Below are 17383 nucleotides of genomic sequence, written 5' to 3' on the forward strand. Positions count from 1 at the left end.
CAGATTCCCTCCAATGTACTTACTAGAGTTCAAGGTTAGATAACATCAGACTTAATTCCCCGCCCTTAAAAAAAAAAGAAAGAAACAGATTTCTGATTTTATAGGCAGGATGACATCCAAAGAGAAGGAATAAGCATTAGAGTTTTTCATCGGCTGGTTCACTTGCCAAATGGCCAAAAAGCTGGGAGTGGTCCATGCTGAAGCCAAGAGCTTAGAATTCCATCGTTTGCGGTACGTGTATCTCATTATCTGATCATGTGGATTCAAGTTGCAGCTCTGCTTCCAATCCAGTTTCCTGCTAATGAACACTGTGAAATGCAGTAGGCGATAGTTCAAATACTTAGGTCCCTTTCATTGACATGGGGGATCGGAACTGACTTCTAGGCTCCTTGTGTTGGTATAGCTGTTCTAAGCATTTCAGGAGTAAATCGGAGGATTGGTGGAATATTTGTCTCTGCCTTTCAAATAAAACAAACAAACAAACAAAAAAACCCCACAAAAACCTACCACTTTAAATGGGACCATATCCACTGCTTTATGAATGGTTTTTCTGTCTTTTGATCATTAGTGTGAGCTTGGCTAAAGCCCTTTTCATCTCTCTAAACTCACAACAGGAACTGAAGTGAGAGTTTGGAACTGAAGATTTAAGAGAATTTCCTGTAACTAAGTATTGTAAAGAGTTACAGAAACATTATGATAAATTGAAAAAAAAAAAGGATCTTACAAGGCTCAAAGTACAGCTGTTAAGATGTTTTTAGAGAAAAGCAGCTAACTAGTCAAACTGGAAAAGATTCTGCTAGTTTTTACAAATTGTAAAAATTCTCAATCCAAGACACAACAAAAAACTAGTTTGCCATGCCAGTTGCTCAGATATGCCAACCAACTGGAAATTAAATAATGTGTTCTAGAATTTGCACATGACAATGATAGTTTTTCCTCATTTATATATAAAGTACTAGACAATGATTGACAGCTGAGTTGAACAGAAATTAAGAGACAGAAATATTTATACCTTTTATTAAGATAAAGAACATGTTCAGGATAAGTTATATGAAGTGATATAAATCTAACAAAATACTTAGCCCTTCTCAATATCTGAAGCTCAATTTTTAGAAACACCATAATATTATGCATATTTAATTAATAAAACTAAAAGTGCATAACGAATTATTTATAGTAGCTTAAGTTAGCTTTATGTTTAGTACCAGATTCTAATGAACAGAGTTATAATTTTCAGAGCTTTGAAATTCATCTTCATCCATACACATATGTTCTGGAAGCACACATAGGCCCACAGCATCTTCACTGCAGCATTATTTAGACAGAGTCAATGACTGGAGTTCACAACAGAAAAAGAAAAATTTTAACTTGAAAATCATTTACACGCCTGTCGGGCAAGATTAGCAATTCCCGGCTTGGGTCATTGATGGGTGTAAAATAAAAGGTGACTAAGCCTGAGTCTGGCTGTTAAAATCCAAAATCTGTGGAATTCAGACGCATTTGCAAATTCCATCAAGTAATCCGTTACTGAGATTACTTCAGGGGATGCTACACTTAGAAAGTAACACTAGGTCCCCCGCCTTGCTGGATGTCTCAACACTTCACAACACAATGTGTCACTCCCAAAAGAACCAGAGGAACACATTAAGGAATCTTGGGGAATCACAGAAGTGGAGGGATGAAGGGGAAGCCCCAGAAATCACCTAGCTCCTCCGCCCTCTTGTTTTATGCCTTAGAAAACAAAGACCCAGAAAAAGCGACTTGTGGGTGCAGGTACACAGAGTGGCACTCTAGATCCAGAATCCAGCTGTCCTCTCTCCCAGGCCAAATGAGCTTGCTTTTTATTTAGTTTTTATTATCTTTCACTCTGTCTCTTCTTTTTCACTGTTCTTCTTTTTCAAAGATTTATTTATTTGAAAGGCAGAGTGCAGCAAGAGAAAGAGGGAGAGACAAAGAAAAGGAGATCTTCCATCCGCTGGCTCATTCCACACAAGTCAGGATCCTGAAACTCCATCCAGATTGCACATGGTATCAGGGACCCAAGGAGCTGGGCCATCCTTCTCAGCCTCCCAGGCACGGCACCAGGAAGCCAGATCTGAGGTGGAGGAGCCAGGACTCAAACCAGGCACCTGGACCTGGGATGTGGGTGTTTCAGAGGCTGTAGCACACCTGTTCTGAAAATATTCTTATTCTCCATTTCCCACTTAGAAAGACTTATTCTACTTGAAAATTAGAGAGAAAGAGAGAGAGACAGAGACAGAGAGATATTGATTGTATTTCTTGCTCACTCCCTAAATGGTTGCAATGGCCAGAGTTGGACTGGTCTAAAGCCAGTATCTAGGAGCTTCTTCTGGGTCTTCCATGTGGATGCTGGGCCTACAAACCTTGGGCCATTCTATGCTTGTAGCTGAGACTCAAATCTGGACCCACATTGCATGCTAGTGCTACAGGCAGAGGCTTAGTCTGATATGCATGGCACTGGCCATTATCATTAATTAAAAACCAACAGGATTGTCTAAGGTATTATTAAGCTAATACCTTACACTAACATCCCACTATTTTTGGGACCACAGCATCATTCCTTTTCTGGTGGTATCTTTTCATTATAAAAAAATTCTTTTCAAGATTTTTTTCACATTGTTCAAAACTGGGATTGGAAATCATTGTTGGTGACAAATGACTAAGAAATGCCAAGTTTGAAAAATAGTATAATTTTAAGGCAAGGAAACTAAAGGAATACAAAACATGTTCGGAAATTAAAAAAAAAAACCCAGAATAGTTTACCATTTTATGCCTTATAGTTTTGGAAATCTGCAGGGACAATGAGGAATGGTAGAAGAAGGGAGCTCTGGTTTCTTTTCCCATTAAGAACTTTATCCTCAATCTTCTGTCTAAGCCCAGAGATTCAGAAGCCTCTTGCAGACAACCTGGAATGAGTCTTTAACTGATTAAAAAAGTCTTTGCCAAGTCACCTGCTAAAGGGCTCTAGGGCTGAGGCAAAGTGGAGCGATTACATTCAAATAACCATTAGGGCTGGAACAGGCCCAAGACCAAGTTCATGCACATGGCTCCTGGGCTGTGACAGGTCTAAGCAAAGGTCCTCGTCTGTAGAGCTAAGAAAAAGTTTGCATCTATAATGGTCTGAGAAGTGCTCCATGCTAAACCAACCCCAAACCAAAAACAACCTTGTAGATTCAACAGACACTAGGGTGTGGAAAGAGTGATGAAGAGGTCCAAAAGGGGAAGAATCAGGCAGAGGCGGACCACAAAGACATGTTCAGATGATGGTGCAGGGGTGAGACAAGACGCAGGTGAGCCACAGATGGAAGGAGATACACGGCCACTCCTGAGAGCCCTGGGGCAAGATGGGTTTCAGAACTGAGGTGCAACTGTCTTCTGTGCCACCAAGGAGTGCAAGGGAATCCGTGTGGCATAGAGGCAGCCCGAGGCAGAGAGCAGCAGCAGGCTAGGCTTCGCGTCCCTGAGTGACACAGGCAGTGGCAAGGCCAGGGAGACCAGGTCAGCCGGGGACGCTGACACGGGCGGATGTTATCAGATGATGATTTGACTCCATGTCAACACGACTGCATCAGAACATTTTTGTTAAGTGTTAGATGCCTTTTTCTCTCCCTTCCCCAGTGAGAGCTAAGGGATGGATTTGAGCAAAAATACCACCACAGAGGAAAGCTAGTTTGAGTAAAATTTTGAATACAATAAAAAGCAAGTGAAGACCATGAGCCCACCAACCCCTGCTTGAGACTCCATGAATTCCTGCAAAGTGGGCTAGGTAGTAACATGCTCATTTCTCATTTCCTACATGCATGTACTACCTGATACATATTTTACATATGATCTATATCTACGAAGGCCAGAGCAGTGAGCTGGTTGGGTCACAAGAAGGTGTAAATGAAAAAAAAAAAACCCACAAAAAAACAAAAACAAAAAAACCCTAGCAAAACTAAAAGGAAATATTTCAGCAAAGTTGTTTCTTATCTTCTCTTTCTCATTTTTCTTGCACTTGTGGTAACATCCTATTAAAGATCCAAGAAACACACACACTCTCAAGAACAGGATGAAAACAGGAAGACCCTGTCAGCTTTTGTTCACACTAAACATAAAAATGGGCAGATATGGTCCCTGAAGGCCTTCCAGTGAGGACAAAATGACTATTGAAATGTCATGATTCCTTGGTAAATAGGCACTCCTGAGTAAATCTGTTTCCATAACCACATTTACAAGTGCAGGTTTTCAGAGAGACACAGAAGATGTTAACTCTGCTTCCTTGACAACACACGTTTCACTCCTGGTGCTGGACTCCCCAGCTCCTGGGCTATGGGCAACTGTAATTTGTGGGCATTCCCGTAAGCCTGCCAGCCCCAGAAGCAGGCTGGAGTTAGAGAAGTATTTTGTTTTCACCCACAGGAACATCACTGCTTTTAGCCATTTTGCCAGATAGTGACAGACAGCCCAGGGCTGTTACTTTACATGAACTCCTTGTTAGCAAATGAAGAACACAGTGAAACATTCTGCTTTGTTCTGGATGTCTGGAAGAAAAGATGTCTCATACAATGCTTCAAAATGTGTAAATATATGCTTACATAGATTTTATCTATTATATATATGATATGTACATATTACACACACACACACACACACACGCATATGTTTATTAAGAAGTCTACTTGGGAAAATAACCCAAAGAAAATTCAGCTTACCTATTAGATGTTTTCTTTGCTTTGCAGTTTTTAAACACAAAGTGCCATGAACAGAAGAAGGGTAGTCCTACTCTTAGAACTGTTCTTAGAATGCTTAGAAGCATTTACAAACCTGATCTGATTATGATGCATTCACTAGGCAGAGGGTTGCACAAGTCCGGAGAGGCTATGGGTGAAACTGTTGGGAAGAGTACTGGCAATAAACTGTTTAAATGGCATGCCTGGTAGGATTACTGTAGGCCCTGAGATGACAGCTGGGGAGAAAGGATAAAGCATTGTGGTCACCAAAGGGCAGGTTAGGGGTCAGCAGCCAACCAGCCAAAGGCTTCATTGCATGAGGATGGTGACGTCTATCATTCTTCCCCTATTGTTATATAGGCAATTTCTGTGGAATTTTCTATAGCTAGCTTTTTTTTTTAAGCTTTATTTTTATTAGAAAGGCAGATCTACAGAGAGAAGAGGAAGCAGAATAATTTTCCAACCGCTGGTTTATTCCCCAAATGGGTGCAACTGCTGGAGCTGAGCCGATCTGAAGCCAGAAGCCAGGAGCTTCTTCTGGATCTCCTATGTGGGTGCACATGTCTCCTGGGCTGTGGGTGATGGGTCCCAAGGCTGTGGGACATCCTCTACTGCTTTCCATGGGAAATGGAGCAGCCAGGACATGAACCAGCACTCATATGGGATGCTTTTGCTTGCAGGAAGAGGATTAGCCAGTTGAGCTTCGAGCTGGCCTGCAGCTAGCTTTAAAAACAGAATTTGTCTGTCTCACGAGAGAGCGTTTAGTCTTCCCTGAAACTAAAGGGTAAACCCAGATGACCTTTCATGGTTCTCTTTCTTCATCAATGTGAAAACATGGAACAAAATGCCAGCGTTACTCAACAGACCTGTTACAAGAAGAAGGAATTAAAATGCAGGAACATAGTGTCATTCTCTACACAAACAACAGCGAGGCAAGCTATTTGGTATCACCTTAAGATACTTCGTGGTCTGCCGAAGCAAGGTGGTATATGTAAATCTTTCTCACAAAGCAAGGCAGAAGTCCACAAATTTCCAAAATAAATTGCCTCCGGAGGGGTTGCTAAGAGTGAAAATGTCTCCTTCAAATGTGCAGCTTCAAGCCTTACAGCATTTAAAGCAAATGTTCTAAAAGAGAAAATTGGCAAGGAGAAAGCCCGGGGAGAGGAATCAGCAACAATCACAGCAAAACAATTCTAGAAGGCATCTTCATTTTCATATGGCTAATTTGCATTTGAAACACTGAGAATCCCTATCTTGCTTGTACAAAAATGTGTACATATTAAATTACTTTGCACTTGAAAGAGCATTTTCCTAAATGTTTGGAAGATGATCCAATTTTAACTGGAGGACTTGTTTTCTTCCATCAGGTGTGGGGGAGATGTGGCATCCTGGTATGAGAGGCAACAGTTGATTCTAATAGCAGAACAAGATAAAAAAAATAAGAGAGTAAATTAAAAACAATTTCTATAGATACAGTTTGAGTTAAAGGTGGCTAAACAACAAGAAAAAGATATTATTACACCAAGTGTCAAAAAGATATCCATTTTCGAAATTAAGCTTGGTTATCTCTCTAAGAACTTGTGTTCCCATGAAACTTGAAAAGTAGCTTCTGCTACTTACTCTAGGATCCTCATGAGGTACCATAATACTTCAATATCCCTTACAATTACTTATATAAATATTTCTGAGCATCAAGTCACTGTTTAAAAAATGCCCACTGGCTCTGAAGCCATAATTCTAGGAGTCTATATGCTGCTTATTTCTAATCGTTAATAGCCAGGATATTAACATTGCAGCAAAGGTCTAACAAACCTTTACTGTTAACTCACTTATCCACTCTTGTTAAGATGACTTAGTATTAAGACAATTGTCATCCAGACAGAATTCTAGAAGCTGGGATCCGGGCTGAAAGTTGAGTTTACACTGAATTCTAAGATCTTTCCCTAACTTTCCATTTGTTTTCTGGCATGGTAAAATGTCTAGGGAGAGATGTGTCCTCAGAAAAAGAGAACTTGAAAGGCATTTGATGTCTTCTTCCTGATCTTGCTTCCTAGGAACTTGACCTAGAGGAGGGAGCTGTTTAGGCCCCACCTCATGGTGGCTGATGTGAGTAGGGCCTGTCACATAGTGTGGACAGGATGTCCTGAATTATGTAATCTTTGTAAATGAGATGGTCAACCCGGTGGCTTATTTCTTTTCCTCTGGTTGTTCCCAGCTTTGCGGTGGCTTTCCGACTGGGATCAGAGAGGCTCTGGAGAGGACAGGCAGCACAGACTTTGTGATGGAACCTAAATGAAGAGTAGCACCTGCCACCCTTGCAAGGTGAGTGTGGGCAAAGGTATCTACCTGGCAAGCAAGTCATCTGGGGCACCCAGAGGCAGGTGCACAGGGACTCTGCTCCCCAGTGAATGGTGAGAAAGAGCTGAGATGTTTTTCAGGAGAAGGGTCCTTTGCAAGTTTTAGTATATGTTCTGTTGAGGCGAGCACCAGGAGAATGGGTCCTTTCCCACACTACCCACACTGAACTTCACATGGTTGCCTCAACCTTATTTACACAAATCCTAATCTTTTTGCTTTTTATCTAAGCTGCATTGGGTTTGATTTGGAAACAACTAGCAATAAAAGGTAAAATGATACATGTCATAATAAACATCTGGATACCTAGAACCTTTGAACACAAAAGACATAATTTAGTGTTTTATCTTGAATATAAATTGGCTTTTTCTCAACCAACAAACTTCTATTTTAACTATGTTTTAATTATGAAGCCTTTAGAAGAAAAAGATTGCTTTCCTTGCTTATGGAGGACATGCTGATGAGAAGATAAAAAAACCAAAACCTTACATTGCAGGTAGCAGAACAGGCAATTGGGGCTGGCAATGTGATGACCAGGCAAAAGCAACATATGACAGTTGTATGTCTCTGACACCACATTGCTTTAATAGTAAGCAATGTTCCCCTATTTATTCATTAGAGAAGCATGGATTAATACCTTCTATGTATCAGGTACTGGACTTAGAAAATGAAGTTGAAAATCTAATCCCAAACAAACCTCTTTCCATTGAGTTTGTGCTTCCAAAATTTTCTAAAACCAAGGGAAGGAAGGAGAGTCTATCATACTGCTCAACTAGTGGTGACTACCGTGCTCTGCAATGCCAGCCCACTGCGGCACGGGATTTGGTTCCTAGGCAGCTGGTGTCATCCTTTGGTGTCTGGCAGAGCTTGTCCTTGGTTTCATGGGCTAAGCCAACATGGATAAAGAGATGGCAGAGTCAGCTTTCCATTGGTGTGGGGTCTGGACGCTACAGCAAGATACTGGGGTTCTTTTATCACAGTGGCTAATTCAATCCTGTCCTCATTAGGGTCCTATGGTGTAAGAGCTGGCAGGTGGCCGATCCAATCAGTGTAATGAGTTGTGCAACAATTTGATTCAAATGCTTCTGGAATAAGATTTCAACAAATCTGGGTGTTTTCATAGTTCTACGATTTTATTACATCAGTCATTAATGACTACTCATATGAAGACAACCAACCCAGGGTAAGGAAGGGTCTTAGTGTCCACCTACTCTCATATTGAAAGTTGGAACAACCAAACAGCCCTGTTTATAGCATTCTAACTTTTGAGTGGAAGTACCTGCTGACGTCTTCTGTTTCTTCCCTCATTACGTGCTTTCCTTTTAATCTGTTCCTCTTGAACAGAATCAAAGTAGGAGCTCTCCAGCAGTTGGGCGCAGGTTAACCTGTCATTTGGATTCATCTTCAGACACCCCTTTGGATAATGAAGAAAGTAGACATTACAAGAAGGGTTTATTACTGTGCCCTCGAATTTTGAATGGTAGCTGGATAAATACAAGTTTTAAAAGCCTTCAAAAGTCTGAATGCTATCCGGTACTTGAAACTTTTTAATAGTTAGAATAGTTCTTCTTTTGCTAGTTTGAATACTTTGAAGATGGGATGCCTGGCCAACCAGTGTCTCACACTGGCTCAAGTGCTTCTCCCCAGGACATCTTTCCATCCCAGTGAAGGCAAAGCAGAAACCTGCAGGGGTTAGCCGTCTGGCAGCTTGTCAGCAATGCAAAGTCTTAAGTCCTCCTCCAGCTCTGCCAAATCAAAGGCATTGGGAATGGGTGAGCGCCAGTGGTCTGTGCTTAACAAGCCCTCTGGGTGATGCTGATGCCCCTATGATCCAATTTGAGAACAACCAGTGGGTTAAAGAGAAGGCTGAGGAAGTGTGAACTCCAGTGATCTGCATGGGGAGCAACAGAATATGGATTCATACAGGAATAATGAGAGACAACAAAGAGAAGATGGCCCTGTGGGCCTCTGTGTTGAGCCTGTGGAAGCCGGTGGCTCAGCCACTGAGAACTGGGCTGGGAAGTGAGAAAGCAGCAGCCCAGGAACAACCCTGACAGTAGTTTCAGCCGAGGAGCCTTGATGGTCCCTGGCCAGAGAATGGGACAGGTTATCAGCAGCAGCCATATAACACGCAGGCACAGGCGAACTGACACTTCTGAAGACAGGCCAGTGTCACAGTTCTGGTTTGGAGGCAACAAGTGCTCAGCCAAGGGTATCACCCAGGGCTGTCCCAGCTGTGGGCTGCTCTGTGGGGCCTGCTCCTAAGCCTGGCTCCCCTCTGGTCTATCAGATCCCTGACAACACTACCTCCCTGTAGCCATTCTCCCCTGCCACTTGGAGTGGAAGGTGATGAGTGATATTCGAGGGACAGCACAGCCAGATTTACCTGTCCCTTCCCATCTACGACCTAGTCACATCTACCCCCAACTAGAGATCCCTGCCTTTACTAACTCTAATTGCCACAGGAACGTGTCTCTCTAAACTTTAATATCTATAATCAGATGGGAAGACTATTTTGAACACAAACCATGGCACTCTCTCTGTCTTACCTTTCAATTAAAGCATTTTTTTTTTAAGATTTCTCTTCATTTTACTGGAACTTAGAGAGAGAGAGAGAGAAAGAGAGAGAGATGGACACAAAGACTGATCTTCTATCTGACTGACTCCCCAAAAGCCCACGACAGACAGGGCTGGGCATGGCCAGGAGCTCCAGCTGGGTCTCCCATGGGGGGTAGCAGGGATCCAAGTCCTTAGACCATCACCCGTTACCTCCTGTGGTGTGCATTAGCAGGAAGCTGGATCAGAAGCAGGGTAGGACAGAAACCCAGGCACCCTAACATGAGATGCAGGCATCCCAAGCGGAGTCTTGGCTGCAGTTCCAAGCACTTGATCCTTTTCATAATTTCCTGGCTGCTGCCTCCATCATTCCATTCAAGTAGCTCCTTATCAGACCCAGGGTCTCTACTTCTTACATGCAGAAGGAATTTTGAGTTTTCATTACAGTTGTGTTAGACACGACTGACAATGTCCTCCTCCTTAAAAGTCCTTGGCATCTCTGTTAGTTTACTTTGCTTCTGTCCACCCCTCAGCTGCTCCTTTTCAAACCTGAATTTGCCAGTTTACCTTCTTTTCCATTAACAGTTGGATGGAATTCCTCAAGGTTCAATTCTAGAGTCCTCATTCGTTTTCTTCATCTAGTCTCAGCATTTAGCTGATCTCCCTGACACCCACAGCTTCAGTTACCAAGACTTGTGAGAGATTTCCACAGCTAAAATTCTTGCCTCTGTACAACTGCTTACGGTGCTTCTTCATCTCAATAGCATTGTTAAGGGTTTAACTGTATCTCCTCAAAAGACTGTTCAAGTCCTGACTCCCAGTATTTCAGCATGTGACCTTCTTTGGAAATAAGGTCTTTGCAAACGTAGTTAAGATGAGGTCATAAGAGGGTAGCATGCACCCCTAATGCAATTATGACTGGTGTCCTTAGAAGAGAAAGGAGAACAGGATAAAAACAGAGAGAATGTCATGTGGTGACGGAAGCAGAAATTGGAGTTACAGTGTTACAAGCCAAGGAATTCTCAGGGCTCCTAGAAGCTAGACAAGGCAAGGGAGAATCTTCACCGAGAAAACCAATGCTAGAAAACAGATACAAGCCCCGTGACCTTCCATTAGCCTCTACTTTACTCCCCAGAGACAGATAATAAAGACTCATCAGTTGTACTTAAAACATATATATCCCTAATTCATGCATGTTTACATGAGCTTCCAATCTACTGAAATCTAATTCATCACTAAACACCCATGGGCTTTTATGTTACAGCCATGTTTAGATTCTGAGATCGTTCATGCTGAGTTGCTCCATGGGTTATGGCCTGGGGCAATGCACTCTGGGATCAGTTTAATGAGCAGTGAGATGAATTGTGTGTGTGTGTGTGTGGAAAGAGAGAGAGAGGTTGAGGATTTTGTGTCTCTGCCTTCCTGGAGTTACAGCTTTCACTACATTAAAGGGCAAAAGAATTTTCAGAAGTACTCCCTTATTGAAGTGCTTCTATCCTAGGAAAGGTTTGGATGAGACAGGATATGAGAAACTGAGCCAGCAAAGTCCAAGCTTGTATCTTTTTCTTGAACTCCAAATTTCACAGAAAGCCCTCTAGCAGAATTTCTAATCATCTATAGACGCCTTCTTTGATGAGCAAACTAAACCGATCTAGGAGAGTCATCAATATGGAGATGCATGGATAATAAAGAATAAAACCGTGATCTCTTTTGTATCTGATGAAGACCTGCCACACATTGGCCGCTGCAAGTACTGTCAGTGGTCAACATTTCCACCTCCTGAGTAGGACTCTGGCCCAGTCTTGTGGGGTATTTACTGTTACAGTAGCCAGTACTTACTTGTTGTTAAAGATATCCCAACCGCAATTAATTACAAAGTTTCTTTCATCTAACACAGGGCTTCAGACCAGCCCAGCTCTGGCCATTGTGAAATTTGGGAGAGTGAAACAGCAGATGGAAGATTTTCTTTTTCTCTCTCTCCCTGGTAACTCTGACTTTCAAGTAAAATAAATCTTTGAAAAAAAAAAAAAGACACAAATTGCAATGTCTCCACGAATAGAGATTCTGTTTCTGTAGATTTGGAGCCAGGTACAGGAATCTGTATTTTTGAAAAGGTGCCAGGCCATGCTGATGAGTAGCCATGTTTGGAAACATTGTTGTAGATAAACTTAATTGATTGTTAAAGACAGTGTGTCCTTGTGGGTCAAGCACGAATGGCAGGTGGATCATAGGTAAGTATCTTTTGATATTTTCATTAGAATTTGTCCTTTACTCATCTCTCTTGGGTTTGATGTTTGGGCTAGGTCTTCTGTCTGTATGGCTCTGACTCTGTTTGGCCTTCTATTAATCATAATGGATCTGCTAGAATAATTCCTGCATAAACCACTGGTGCTCTTTTAGCTGTAATTGTTTTACAATTTCTAATAATTTTCAATGACTGTATTCTACTTTAGCATTATTTGCCCTAATTCCCATTCCTCCTAGAATTACCACCTACTTCCATGATCATCTGCAATCAACAACAGTTATAATTGATTTGTGAATACCTTCATGAAGTTCAAAGCCACAGGATGAGCATAGGAGAACTTTTCCTCAAGAGTTTCCTGTACAACAAAGTGAAGGGTTTCAGTATTACATGACAATAAAGTAATGCATATTTTGTATGTATTAGTATATACATACTAGTATATATTAGTGGATACATAATATTAGTATATACATACATAGTATCTATGTAGTAACTTCAGGGACAGAGTTGTACTACGCTTTTAAAGACTGTTACACATTGCACCTTTATATAATTTCACACTACAGGGTGAAGGTTTGAGAGGTGTTAAGACAGAAGTTCATTTCCTGAGGCACTTTGGCAGGGGCTGCATCAGTGTGGGCCCTCAATGCGCTCCTGTGAAATCCTGCCATGTGGCCTGGTCTTTTTCTGAGCCAGTTTTGAACCTTTCTGAGCATACACTGGGACCCACGTGTAAGAGTCCCACAGAAATCAACAGAAACAACAGTATTATGGGAAGGGCAAGTTTTAACGTAGTGGTACCACTCTGCTTATTTAGCTAGGCAGCGGGTGCCCGTGCGTTCGTTGCATTTTATTCATTAAACATATACACACATTATTGAATAACCTTTGCCCTGATTTGATCTTTGACTTAAAAAAAAATTATTTAGGGATTTCTGACGGAGAAGAAATCCAATATAATTAACAAGGTATTATTTGAAACAATTAATCTTAAATGTACAGCATCCAGACATTGGACCATCGGAACCTCCAATTGGGACGTGTCCTAACTCACATTCTAGCTTCCTAGACGTTTCCTTGTTCCTGTACCACCTGTCTTTTTCCCAATAGCTCTTTCTTTCTGTAGGCTGATTCCAGATCCTAGTGGGTCTAACAGGTCACAGCCTGAACTCAGGCACACTGAAGTACTGAATATCTGCAGAGAATAAGAGGGTCAGGCAGCCCCTGATGGGTTCAAGACCAAGGTGGAGGTTCCGGCTGGGTATGGAGAGTTTGGCTGTGCTCTGCAGCCTAAGGGACAACAAAGGACCATTCTGCAGCATGACTGGCCTTCCACAGGAAAATATCAATCAGGGAAAAAAAGGGTTTTTATCGATTTGCGCTCTGTTTCACAAGTTGGAAAGATTTAAGTGGATGCATTTCTTCAAAATAAAGATTACTGTAAGCACTGTTGGTAAGGATGTAATTATTTCAGGGAAAGTGAACCTAGCACTTTGCCCGTAAGGGTTAAGGTGTATGAGTGAGGCATAAAAGTGCCTGCCTTTTGAAATCAGAATAGTGAGGACAGGCAGATATGGAAAGCATTTTCTTGGCAGTTTTTTTTTTTAAATGCAGTTTCTTCAAAATATGTCAGTATGTCCTAAGAAAACAGAAACCAAAAGTCTAAATGTTAAAAATGAAACAACTCCTTGTGAGACAGGAATCATGCAAACAATACTGCACCCCAGTGAGGCTCACCATGTCTTCTGGTTCAGGGATGCTGATGCCATGGAAAAACTGGTTACTCTTAAAGATGGACTGATGTCGTGGGATTAGTTTCCCTGTAAGATACAACCCGGCAAAACACATGATGAAGGTGGTCACCAAGAGCGAAATGCAAGCCTGGCTGCTTTGTGAGGTGCATGATGGTTATTCGCCATGCTTCAAACTACATCTCATCCAGCCACCAACAGTCTCACCACAGTGGTGGCCATGTCTTTATCACCACCGCACCTGTGGGGACAGCGCTTCTCAGGCAGGTTCCATAGTGGGGCCCAGAGCACACGGTGACTAAGTGACAGAGCAGAGATTTAAGCTTAGGTGGGACTAATGTCTGTCCACTGTACATTTCCAGAATGTACCAACAACACACACCAAAGACATGGCCTGCAGCCACACTGTACCCCATGTGTTCATGCAGTGTTGTACAGGACAGGGCATCGTCCAGCAGCCAGTCAGGACAGCCAACTACTCCTGAGCGTGGAGGTTTCACCTTCTTTGTACCCACATGACTGGAGGGAAGCTGCAGCTGACCTTTGGGCTATACTCCATTTTCATCAGCTGGAGATGGATAACGACTGCCAAGAAAGCTGACACATGATTGAAAGGTCATGAAAAACACATGATCAGAAAAAACTAAATCTCAAGTCCCATTCCTGTTTCATTTTTAATTGGCTGTATGACTGTGTCAATGACGGAGGCTCCCTGAGTCTCAGTTTCCTCATGGATGAAATGAGTACAATGAAAATGAAAACTCTTTTTAAAAGATATATTTTACTTGAGTCAGTGTTAGAGAGAGAGAAGGATCTTCACCTGCTGGTTCACTCTCTAAATGGCCACAATGGCCAGAACTGAGCTGGTCAGAAGCCAGGAGCCAAGAGCGTCTTCTAACCCTCCCAAATGGATTCATGGTCCCAAGTTCCTTTTGCATGACAACAGCAGAATGAAGTAGGTGAAATGCTATAGGCCTGCAAATCCTAAAACATTTATCATCTGGACTTTTGCTGAGCCTGATCTAGAGTTCTCAGTGAACAGAAGTTGTGTTTGGTCAAGTATCTCTTAGACTAAGCTCTAGGCAGCTGACTCACACCCATATTTCTGTCTCAGCCCTCCAGGGAAAGTAAATGTATAGTTTAGTCCATGGCTAACTGACCCTTTTCGGAAAAATATTTGAAAAGTCACTAAGAGAGCAGTTAAGACTATGTATTGGGAAAAGGACTGGACTTTGGCTACAATCCCAAATCAGATCAAGATAAACAAGCAATAAAGCCCTTGTTTGGGTTTGCATTATAATAGGTGTGCAAATACTATAACCATTTAGCAAGCCTGTAAGCCACAGAATGCAATTCATACCCAGTGTTCTGATGATCAGATAAAGTTGGTCCACATCTGATTTTCCTGGCCAGAGTGGCTGGCCTGTCAGGAGCTCTGCAAAAACACAACCGATGGCCCACACGTCCACTGAAGAACCATACTGGGTATCACCCACGAGAAGTTCAGGGGCTCGGTACCATCTGGTAGCAACGTAATCAGTGTAGGCATCTCCTGGAGCTGCAAATCATCCAACAGCTCAGGTGAGTCACATTCTCCCGACAGGTGAACCTGCGAACTTCACTCCCAAGGGCCGGGCAGGCATTCAGCTTTTAGTGGCTCTTGGGAGAGCATGGATGTCTAGCAAAGCAGGGCTCTGAGTGGACAGCTACGCTCCACACTAAGAAGGTAAAGTCAGCTTTCGAGAGCTCCCTCAGTAGTTCGCATCTACACCATCATGTGTAGCATCTACACCATTGTGCACACAGGGAGGAAATGAGTTTTCTTGTAGCCGTAACTTTAAGTTTAGACCAACTTAAACTTAACAATAAGTTAGCACAGTGAACCGCAGAAACAGAAGACACCTGGTTAGCACAGTGTTTATAAAGGATTAAACTGTGTTTTCCCAAAAGATGGGTCTGAATTCCTAGCTAGGTTAGGGTGGAGCCTCCAGTGACTGGTGCCCTCCCAAGGAGGTGATGCAGCTTGGTCTCTGGAGGAGCTGGTCCACTGTTTCCTGCAGCATTCTGTCATTTCACATTCTCACCAACGATGCCTGAGGGCTCCACTTTCTACATGTAGTCATCAACCGTTGTTATTTGGTTCTTTTTGTGTGCCCTTTTTTCCCCTAATAGCTGTCCTTAATGGGTATTAAATGGCATCTCCGTGTGGTTTTGATTTGCATATCGGTTAGTGACACTGGGCATCTTCATTTGTTTATTGACCAAGAGAGGTGTCTTCTGTTCTGCGGTTCACTTTTCAAATGGCCACAATGGCTAGGGCTGGGCTAAGTAAAAGCCAAGAGCCTCCCACAAGTGTGACATGGCCCAAACAGTGGCACCATCATCCACTGCTCCCCGAGTTGAGCCAGAAGTGTAACAGCCAGGACTTGAACTGGCACCCATATGGGATACTGATGCTACAGTTGGGTCTCGTCCGCTATGCCACAATGCTGGCCCCATAACTGGAATTTCTGAGGGTTCACCACCCAGACACTTTTGGAGTATTCATGCCATCAAAACTTCCAAGACTAATGACCCTCCTGCTGAACTCAGCTTCAAGATTCTTCAATCAGAGAGACTGAGTTCAAGAAGATTATAGAATGCTCAGCAGGAAAGCCAGAACACATATTCATTAAAAAAAATCAAATACAAATATTTTCAGCAGCACTGCTGGCTAATGAGGAAAAATTCCTCAAAGGAATCCAATGTTTGTGTTCTGAAGGTAATGACTTGTATATGTAAGATTTTTTAAAATTTCCTTTTGATAGAAAACTGGGTGTGTTTTTTTTTTTTTGATGTATTAGATTAATTTCCAAGGGGGGAAAAACCCCAAATCTCCAACTCTGCATCTTTGGGTGGGGATTTATTCTCCACCTCATTTCATTAGCAGAGCAGTTGCGTTCCGGCCATTTCCTCTGTGTTTCCTGGCTAGCTGAGATTTTACCATGTAGGTAAGCTACCTTTTCACTTCCTTGTACACCCCAGTTTCCCTTCTCACTCATCACCTCCTAAACATTTTCTGACACCACTGAACATTCTGCAAGCACCCATGCTGATAGGGGCCTCTTATTTCCTGATGTGGATGCACTGTGGAGCTGTATTCCTAACTCACAGATTCGTTCCCGGCATTTGTGTGTCTCTCTCCAGCGCGATTAGCCTCAAGATCTCGTTCTCATACAACCCCAAGCACAGCGGCCTCAAAAAGACTTCATCAGTTTTTATTCTTGCCCAGCTCTCCCAAATGCATTGTTACATCACCTGGGTGTGGATCACAGCAGGACACGGACTGTGTACCATCTCATACGGTAGCATGGGTGTTGCTAGGATGCCTGCTGCACAGTTCTAGATTCGGGGACAGTCCATTACTGGCACCCATGCCCTTTCAGTACCTCCATGCCTGGGATGGTTTCCTTTTGCTTAGCATCATCTCCGTGCCTTCTCTGTCATCTTTAGTTTATCCTTCTAGTGTCATTAGTTCCACGAAGTTTTCTTCCCTCCCCATCCCCAACTCTCCTCACTCTCACGGACATCTCCCTCCTGGGAACTGGCTGCAACGTCACTTGAGTACTTTCATCCTGCCAACTATCTCCTATTATTCTCTTGTTTCTGCTACTTCGGATGGTAAGTGCGTGCAGATCGGAAATGCATCTTGCAATTCCTTTCCTCTCTGCGGGATACAGTGCACAGAGGTACCTTCCAAT

The 17383-nt window shown here is 42.6% G+C and overlaps 1 protein-coding gene across 2 annotated transcripts in view; it reads right to left on the reverse strand.

Moving 5' to 3' along the window:
• Positions 1–5921: 5921 nt before the first annotated feature.
• The window catches only part of CDKL4 (cyclin dependent kinase like 4), a 39260-nt gene continuing 27798 nt past the window's right edge, over positions 5922–17383 (reverse strand). For both annotated transcript variants that reach the window (XM_040993985.1, XM_040993986.1), the window contains 5 exons: positions 15004–15201; positions 13630–13712; positions 12191–12247; positions 8368–8502; positions 5922–6146 (listed from right to left, as the gene is read on the reverse strand). In XM_040993985.1, coding sequence (XP_040849919.1) covers positions 6045–6146; positions 8368–8502; positions 12191–12247; positions 13630–13712; positions 15004–15201 — 575 coding nt within the window. In that variant the 3' untranslated portion in view covers positions 5922–6044. The remainder of the gene's footprint in view (positions 6147–8367; positions 8503–12190; positions 12248–13629; positions 13713–15003; positions 15202–17383) is intronic.

This window comes from Ochotona curzoniae, unplaced genomic scaffold (assembly GCF_017591425.1).
Source record: "Ochotona curzoniae isolate NIBS_2020 unplaced genomic scaffold, NIBS_Ocur_1.0 contig_883, whole genome shotgun sequence".
In the NCBI taxonomy this organism is placed as follows: domain Eukaryota; kingdom Metazoa; phylum Chordata; class Mammalia; order Lagomorpha; family Ochotonidae; genus Ochotona; species Ochotona curzoniae.